General features: G+C 53.9%; 1 protein-coding gene across 12 annotated transcripts in view; it reads left to right on the top strand.

Annotated features, from left to right (window-relative positions):
* The first annotated feature begins 968 nt into the window (after window positions 1–968).
* The window catches only part of IGSF9B (immunoglobulin superfamily member 9B), a 58,518-nt gene continuing 50,456 nt past the window's right edge, over window positions 969–9,030 (top strand). For all 12 annotated transcript variants that reach the window (XR_002776447.1, XR_002776448.1, XR_002776446.1 and 9 more), the window contains exon 1: window positions 969–1,262. Coding sequence is in view for 8 of the 12 variants with exons in the window: in XM_023521039.1 (XP_023376807.1) it covers window positions 1,199–1,262 (64 nt within the window). In the remaining 4 variants the exon portion in view is untranslated. The remainder of the gene's footprint in view (window positions 1,263–9,030) is intronic.

Here is a 9,030-nt window from a genome sequence, read left to right as displayed (position 1 = left end):
TCATCTGTCTTCTCCCATAGGAATAAGAAGCCCATCTTCCCCTTTCCCTGTGTCCCTCTGTCTCAGACTCCTAAAATGCTCCCCAAATCCACCCTAGGTTTATGTTGCTGAGATGGAGTTTAGGCTCCCAATTAGGTGGGGAGAGGAGGAATCTTGAGCATGAGGAGGCAGCCTTTTATAGGAGAAAGAAAAAACTTTTGTTGCTCAAAGTTGAGATTTAGTAATGATGAGGAACATTGACCTGCTCTGGGGGTGGCAATGTGAGTACGTATGTTCCAGAGGGGGTCTGTGACACTCCTGCAGTTGAGCTAATGACTCATTCTAAATCTGAGCGACTTTCAGGGGTCGTTTTAGTCATTACCCTGCCTTCAGGCTGGATGGAGCTTAACATCACATTTGGGTAGGAGGGAGTGCGTTCTAGAGGGAAACGTGTACGTGTGTGGAAGGGAGTGGGGGTGGGGGAGTTTGTGCATGACCTCTTTGAACAGATTTCCGGCGAAGGACGTTCCCGAGCTTTCCCAGGCTGCGCGTTCCTGGGTTTCCCCATTACTGAATCAGCATCGTCCTCCCGGGAATTGCTTTTAGCTGGATGGAAACCGGATGTTGGGTTCCCTGGATGGGCGGGGGAGACGTCCCCTAAGAAATGTCAGGGGTAATTGAGACTCCCAGGGTCCCGTTATCAAGCAGAGAAGCTACCATTTCCTTTACCAGAAACTTGCCATGCAGTATGAGCAGTAAAGAGAACAGAGCAGAGCCGCTACAACGCCTTCTCTCTGGCAATGCGCATGATTCTGCGGCTCTGTGCTCGCCACACTTCAACGCACCTTGAAATAGACTCGCCTCCGCGCCATGACGGACGGACTTCTGAGCCAATAGACCTTGAGGCTTGTGGGCGGTGACCAATGGGCGGGGGGAAGGGGCGGTCCCGGAGGCCTGGCCCGGCTAGGCTTCACCGTGGTGCTGGCTGCGCTCTGCCTGGGCTGGTAGTGCAGGTGCCGCTGCGCTGGGGCCGGGGAGGCTGCGCGCCGAGCCGAGCGGAGCCGCGGAGGGATGGGGAGCGGGCCGCCAGGGCTGCAGGAGCACTGGCGCGGGGCGTAGGCGGGCACGAGCAGGCGTGAGCAGGCGCTCGGGCGAGAAGTGTGCGGCGCAGAAGCACTTTGTGATAGGATGAGGCTCCTGGCTGGCGCGCGGTAGTACTATGATTTGGTATGTGGCCACTTTGATAGCAAGTGTGATCAGCACCCGAGGTCTTGCGGCTCAAGGTGAGTTGAAGTGCAGTGTCCCTGCTCTGCCCCTGCAGGCGCTCTCATTCCTTTCCTCTCCGCCTCTGGCTCCCAGGCCCCGCCGAGCGCTGCGCCTTTTCGCGGGCGAGGCTTGGGCTCGGGTTAGGCGCGCTCCGGGGCACAGCCTGGGAGGGCTGGGAGCAGCGGGCTGAAGGGTCAGGCGGGAATGGGCCCCAGCCCACCGGCTGCCGGGTACTCGGGAAAACAACCCTTGGAATAGAAGACGACTTTGCCCATCTTCGGCCATAGGGCTTCACACCGGTTTTCCGAGTCCCTTGCCTTAGCCAGAGCAGCCGCCTCCTCCAGCACTGGGGAGTCGGTGGCTTTCCTTAACTCTGGCTGCCGGGGAGTTTGCGGGTGTTCGGGCAGGCTGCAGCACGCTCGCGCCCCGCGCAGCGCCACCGCTCTGCAGACCGGCCCTTGCCGGGAGGCGCGACCCAAAGCCTTGGGATTCTCGGCACCCACGGCTAAGGGACAGGATTCTCCACCCTGCGGGCGCCCACCGCTCCAGCTCGCGCCCCTCCTGACCACACGTCTTGGCAGCCGGAGGTCGGATTCTCCTCGCAGAGCTGGGGGCGCACAGAGCCCCGAGAGAGTAAAAGAGCTGGTTAAGCGCGAGGTCCCTCGGCGGGCTCTGAGAAGTGTCCAGTTTTGCTTAGCCCTGCCAGGCGCCCGCGTCTGAGCCGCACCTGGTCCCTGTCAGGTAAAAGTTCCCTGGGAGCGCACCTCAGCCGGGCCAACCCGACGCAGTCCTCCCAGGCTGCAAGGCTGAGGTGCCTAGGTGCAAGGGCAGTGGGGGAGGGTGTCCCCATTGCTGCATCTTGGAGCGGAGAGAGGTTTTTTTCTCCTTCCCTTTTCTCCCGTCTGAGCTGTGGAAGAGGCTAAAAGGAAGCCAACGAAGCTAGTTGGGTGATGCGCGCGTGAACGCGCGGGCTTTTGCTCTGGAGACGGGCAAACGACCTACAAGCCTCTGGGTGGCACCCCGAGCTCTCGGCCCATGTATGGAAGTAGGAGAGGAGCTCGAGGGTGCCAGGACTCTGAGCTCACGGTTCTCAGCGGACAGACACGACCCAGCTGCGGGCAAGTTCACAAGCCCGGATGAGATGGCTGCGAGAGAGGAACGGTGGATGGGTGGAAGTCAGCAGGGGGGACCCGCCGGGAAGAGAACCCACTCCTAGCTGCGCTAGGGCAGAAGGGGTAGGCAGGAGGGCAGAAGGGATAGGCAGGAGGCGCCTTTTACAGGGTCCTCTCACCACCTTGTCTAGGGATGTGTAAGAGGGAGGAGTGAAGTGATTTGAGAAAGTTTCTGCAATGAAATGTCTCCCATGCGATTATTTGGCGGGGAGTGGGGGATGGGGTGAGGGGGGTGGGCAGGGGGTGGTCTGAAAACAGAACCAGAGCAGGGTTAAGGTAGGGGTGATTTTGTTAAATGGTATGTTGTTGACCTGGATAGTTTTAAAACTCTCCATTTGTCGGGTGGGAAAACTGAGGCCAGGGAGACTGCAAGAGTTTATGGAATGGGGATGGGTGTGAGGCGGGTCAAGTTGTGCCTGAGAATCTGTCTCTAGCCTCAATCTTCTCCTTTCTCCTATTGCCTTGTAGTCTTCCAATGCCCTCGTCCTCCACCCCTCTGTTTCTTGGTATGTTCCTGCTATGGGACTGTCACTGAAAGCACAGAAGGATGTGCTGGGATCTTTGAATAAAAAAGAGACACTGAAGGGAGGTTCTGAAATAGCCTCCAAAGCTGACAAGTCAGGGTGAGGGGAATAGATTTTTTTCAAGTTTAAGGACAGAATAAAGGAAAATGAGTCTATATTGCAGCAACATATAGAATGGCCAGACAGAAGGAACGATCTCCCAATATTGAATGCTGTTGAGCATGAAGGTTATGCCTTCTTTCTGTATGTGGAGAGGTCCTTCTGTCCGGGATAGCTTGACATGCACCCCAGCCTGCCACTCCTTATTAGTCTTGGGGTCTTTTTAGCCTAAAGAGGCTCTATATGTGGTGGTTAAAGACTTAGGACCAGAGTCAAATGACCTGGATTCAAATCCTGGCTCTGCCACTTGCTGGTCCTGTGACCTTGGACAAGTTGCTCTCTAAATGTCACTTGACTCAATGGAAAATGGAGTTAACAGGATGAGCTTGTAGGTTTTTTTTTTCTTTGTGAACATTAGCACTATAAAGAAATGAGTGGCTACCTGTTATATAGTAAGTACTCAATAAAAGTCAACATTTATTATTATTATTAATGATTTCATTATCGTTGAGGTTCCAGGCCCCTTCTCGATTTCTTCTCATTGGCCATTCAGGACATTGGGGCTTGGTTATGACTTAGGGGGAAGTTCAGAAGGCTGCTTCTATCAGGAACCAAGTACCCTTTCATGGGCTGACCTTGTCTGGGGAGAACCTTTTATCCATTTCAGCCTAGGTTGATGTGTGGAGGGGATGCAGGTCTCCAGGCTGCTTGGAAAGCTTTGAAAAATCTGCAAAACTGGAATTTTGTCAGTGGCCAGAGGCTTGAGGGAAGGACATGGGGAGCCCAGGAGGCTAGCAGGTCACAGCTTCATAGCCTCTGCAGGGAGAGAAAGGAGACCTGTGTGGCAGGCGCCTGCTCCAGTGAGAAATACCAACAGTGTTCAACTGCTGGCTCTGTGTGAGAGCTCAGCTGTTCTCTGACTGGCAGAGGTGACTTCCGGGGAGATTCCTGAGTGGGAGGGACTTCAAGATGCCATTCTTAGGGTTTGCCTGAAGCAGGGGCTGCTCTAGCAGAGGGGTGCAAGGGTACAATGGGCCCCTTAGGCATTGTTGGGCATGGACAGAGGTAAGGATGTGCTCTTTCCTCCTTTTGACTTCAATTGTGTGTCTGAAGGGACTTGAGATCACTGGAGAGATTGGGGAGGGTATGGAAAAGAGAGAAACTAGAGAGATATCTGGAACCTGGAAAATGGTGACTGGAGTCTCAGCGTCCCAGACATTTGCTGAGCAAGCTCAAGGGAGGACCCTAGGTCATGCTTGACTGACTCTGGGCCTTGATTCCCAAGGCTGCCTCCTTCTGTCTACCACAGATTCTGTGGTTGGATTATCCATGACTACAGCATCCCCAAATAAAGTGGGTTTCTGACTCAGATTTCTTTGGTAGCTGGACTAGTGTCCTCTACTCTCTGCCTGGCCTTGCCCCTATGTTCTTTCCTTTGGTAATAAAGATAGGAGGGAGATTTAGACCTCAAGGCTTCTAGCAAGACCTCATGGACATCCTATCAGCTAAGAAGGACTTGGCTCAGGAAGTGGCCAAGTGGTGTATATGTGTGCATGCATGTGTGTGTCCCTAGCACACACACACACACTAGAGGCAGGGGTGTGTCTGGCAGCTGTACCTTGGGGAGAAGCTGAGGAGGGGATGTGTTGGAAGGGGCATGGTGGAGGGCTGTGAGAAGAATCAGCTTTCAGCTGCTGGCCTGAGGCCCAACATGTGCTAGACTTGGAGTTGTCAGGTCCCAGAGCTGGGGCTGGGTGGTTTCATGTTTATGGCTCTGAGACAGAAAGCCGGTATCTGGTTATCCAAGAAGCAGAGGCTGCCTAGCTGGAGAGATGCTGAAACCCAGCATCTCTGCCCTCCCTCTTTCCTGGCACTGCTCTCTCCCCATGCCTGTGTTTTCTCTCTCCTCTCTGCCCGCCCAGCCAGGGTGTGGCTCCCAGAACTGGGCCTACTGCTCTCTCTTCTCCCTTGGCCTTTTCTTTCTCTGGCTTTCTGCGTGCCTTGCCCAGGAAGTAAGGGCTGGGAGATAAACCCTAAAGGGGGCTAGGCTTGAGATTTACCGCATTTCTCCATGAACTTCTCTCTCCCTGCCACATCCTGTGGTTTTTTTTCAGTCTGCAGCTCAGGGTCTCAGGAGAGTGGTTCTCTTCTGTCTGCTCCCTAGGACGGGTTAAGCAGCTTATATGAAGAGCGGATCTGAATTGTGAAAAGAACTGTAATTGGTGAAAGTGGTCTGGAGGTGTCTGCATGTCTGCATGTTACTGTGCACACGTACGTGTGTCTGTATGTGTGCACATACCTGTGTGTGCATGTGTGTTTGTATTCACCTGTGTGTATATCTGTACATGTGTGGAATGCAGCAGGACAGGGCAGTCCATCTACAGGCATGAGATGGGGTCACTCCCTTCTTAAGTGCTGTGGGTAGGAGTGAGACTAGACTCAGAGCAGATGTCTTGCTTTTCGTATCCTCTGGCTCTGCACCTGAGTCTAGGCAGCCCAGAAGTTTTCAAAGTTGGAGGCTCAGCTCAGTTGTCTGAGGTCCCTGAGAGAAGCTTAAGTGGACAAACGCAGGCAGAGCTCCTGGAGAGGCTGACAGGGGATCTGTCTTCCAGTGACTCTGGCATCCATTGCCCATTGTCCAGCACACCCCAGAGCAGAGATGGGCTGGGTCCCTGGGAAGATGGGAAAGGGTACTGGGTTGGAGAGGCAGCTTACATAGCCCGGACCCTCAAGGGCACTGCCCACGGGTGCCAGTCCAGTCGGCCTCAGGCAGCTGACCTATTTTTCTTAGGAATCTCCTGCGTTTCTGTTCCCTCTTGCGTGAATAAGCAGCAGACTGGTGAGCAGAGACAGGGGCTCCATTAGGGTTTGGAGAACAATTCCATGTAGGCCAGGGCTTTGACAGAGGTCCTAGCCAGTCTGACTGTTCTGAGAAGAGGGCTGAAATAGTTTCCTCTAGACCTGTCCTTCTGTCCCCCTTCCCTCCCTCCTTATCGCAGGCACCCACCAACATGGTCTGTGGCAGACGGCTTGCATACAGGCTCGTCTTCACAAATTGTATGAGGTGAGCTACTGTCCCCATTTTCTGGCTTCAGTGTAGGAAACGCTGACGCTTCACTGTGAGTAAATATGGGACTTTGATTTCCCACTTACTTATCATGTCTACCTGGCCCCTTACTCAAGGAATGTTGCCCATAGCAGGCAGAGCTCATGGTGCCCTCACCTGTCCAGGCCTGCCTACTGGCTCCAGAGCACATGTGTACATTTAGTTACACATGAGTAGGTGCAGGCCTCTTCCCAGGTGTTGGGGAGGGCTTGAGATGGGGTGTGGCTTTGCCTTTCTGCTGAGGAGCCATTAAAGGAGCAGAGCTGAGGTTGAATTACTGACTGCTTCCTGTCAGGGGCTCTCGGGGAAAGGGCTCTTGGAAAGACAATCTAGCCGAAAGCATATTAAGGCTGCTAATAGCATTGCTTCCTCACGAGCTGCTTCTGGAACCCAGCTGAGAGGGATAGGGAGGAGAGGTACCCACAGGAGGAAGGAGGCCTGCTGTTCCTGCCCCTCCTCTCCAGTGCCTTTCTGTTCAGAAGATGGGAAAGTTTCCTGGCTAGGCCAATCTGGGCTTACCTGACCTTTGACTTCCGACTCCGAGAGGTTTGAAGGGGAATGGGGGCTGGAAGGGCTGTGAGGTCACCAATGGGGAGGCCATGGGAGGTGAGGACTTCTCTGAGGATCTGCCAGGCTGGGTGTGGGAGTCTTTGCTGGAGGCAGAATGATGTCCAGATGACCTCTGGCCCTCTTGCCTTCTGGAAAGGAGAACAAGGACATGATCTGAGGTTCTGGACTCAGACGTCTTCTCCATCTCATGCTTTTAGTGTTCTAAGCTTTGTGTTTTGGACGGCAGGGAGTCTCTCCTCTGCCTTCCTCATGCCATCCTCTGGGTGTGTGCCTCCGTGGGAGCCTGAGTTGCCGACTCCCTGGAATCTCCTGGAGCCTCCTGGCTTGTCAGGGAGGAGCGATTAGGGGACTATCGGGGGCTGTGCCTTTTTTGGACTCAGCAGAGATTATTTTTAGGCTGGCAGATGGAGGTGGCGGTGGCTGTCGCTGGTATTATTAGACAACAGGCCTGTAGTTTGGGAGTCTGGTGCCCAGAGGAGGAGAGAGAGGAGGAGGAAGAGGAGGTTCCAGTAAAGACCCATACTCACAAACCGTGGTGGCTGGTGCTCACTCATGGTTTTTCCTTACCACAGCTGCCACTAGACCTAGCCAGAGCCTCCTGAGTCTCAGGCACAGTGAGGCTTAGCCGGAGCCCATGAGAGTCGGCTGACTGACTGCCTTTGAAATGCCTGCTCTGTCATCCTTCTCTGGTCCTGGGCTGCAGGAGTCTTGCTATCAGAACCTGTGCAGTGCATGTGGTAGGGAGGGGTGCAGTGGGGGACAAGTCTTGGTGTCCGGCCTGTGGTTGGCAGGATGGCATGAATGAGTGCAGGCAAAGAGAAAATGCGAGCTCTCCCACTTGCTGACTGAATGACCTGAGTGACCTGGCTGAGCCAGGTAGCCTTCCGGTTTGCTCATTCGTGAAATAGAGATGGTGGTACTTCTGTCAGGTGGGCATTGTGAGCATTAAATGAACTCCATGTCACATGCCCAGCACAGAGCCTGGCATATGGTAGGTATATAGAGGAAGCTAGATTTTCTGCCAGCTGAAGCTCTCCCTGCATGGGCTCCTGTACCTTCGCTGGTATTGAGAGTGTTTCCCATTTTCAGCTGCCCTTTCTCCCACAGCCCTGCCCTGATGGAAGAGCTCTAGATTATGAGTGTCAGGCCTGGGCCATGCCAGGCCCTGGATACCTCATGGTTCTGTACTCACAGAGGATCCGAAGGCAGCCCTGAACTTGGCTCCCTGCTGGGTGCCACCTGGCCCAGAGAACAGTAGATTTGTACCCTGTAGGCTTTCCAAAGGTCAGCCAGACTGCAGGGGCCACCTCCTCCTCCTTTGCCCTCCTGTTCTCCCTTCCCTACTGGGGTAAAACAGCTCCAAAGTGTGCTGGCAGAGCCCAAAGCTGCAGATTTGCTAGGCTCAGGATACTGCTGTGTCCTGCCATCTCTAGAACGGGTATGTGAAATCCAGGATACCTCACAGCCTCCTACTGTCCTCACCCCTGCAGATGCCAGCTTCCCTATGAGGTTGCAGCCTCCTCCCTTTGGGCTGCTCAGTCTTCTGTGATAGGGCAGGGGATCTGGGGGTCTATTTTTCTTGTAGCTCCTTTCCATCTCAGGTCACATCCATCCTTCTCTTCCCCTCCTCCCTCTTTCTCTTACCCCTTCCTTCCTGCTCCCTTCAGAACCAGTGGGCAGTTGCTCCAGCCAGCTCTGCTAGAGAGAATTCTGCCTGCTCCCTGAAGGAACAGCCTCAGCTCTGTCCCCCTCCTGGTTCTTGGTCCTTTGAAGGCCTGTGTCTATATTGCAGTGGCTGAGTCCTCTGTGCCCCTGAGTGTTCTTGCTCACTGTCGCGCTCGCTCTGCTTCCCAACCCCGCCCCCCGCCCCCCACCCCCAGGCTGGGCTCTGTCTGTGTCTGGTTTGAACTATACCTATCTCTGTGCCTCCTTCCTTGCTTCTTCAATCTTTCACTCTTTGGTTTGGATTCAGTGTCCTCCTGGGTTTGAATTCCTCTGTCTCTCCTCCATCAAGCTCCTCTTCCTTCTTCATTGCCAGCCTGTTTACCTTTTTATTTTATTTTATTTATTTTTTATTTTTTTATAGTGAGCTTTTTTGGAGAATGTGTTTTATTAGACATGATTTGACTCAGAAAGGATTGGGCTTTGGGAGAAGTGCTTGTGGGTGATGGAGTAAGAGAACATGTGCGTGTGTGTGTGTGTGTGTGTGTGTGTGTGTGTGTGTGTGTCTGGTGAGGAGATGACAAAAGCTGATAAATAGTTTAGAATTCAGAAAACCAGGAGGGTGGGACTGAGTATGGGGGCTGGGGCAGGG

The sequence above is a fragment of the Pteropus vampyrus genome, unplaced genomic scaffold (assembly GCF_000151845.1).
Source record: "Pteropus vampyrus isolate Shadow unplaced genomic scaffold, Pvam_2.0 Scaffold288, whole genome shotgun sequence".
Classification (NCBI taxonomy): Eukaryota; Metazoa; Chordata; class Mammalia; order Chiroptera; family Pteropodidae; genus Pteropus; species Pteropus vampyrus.
This window is presented reverse-complemented; position numbering and strand designations above follow the sequence as displayed.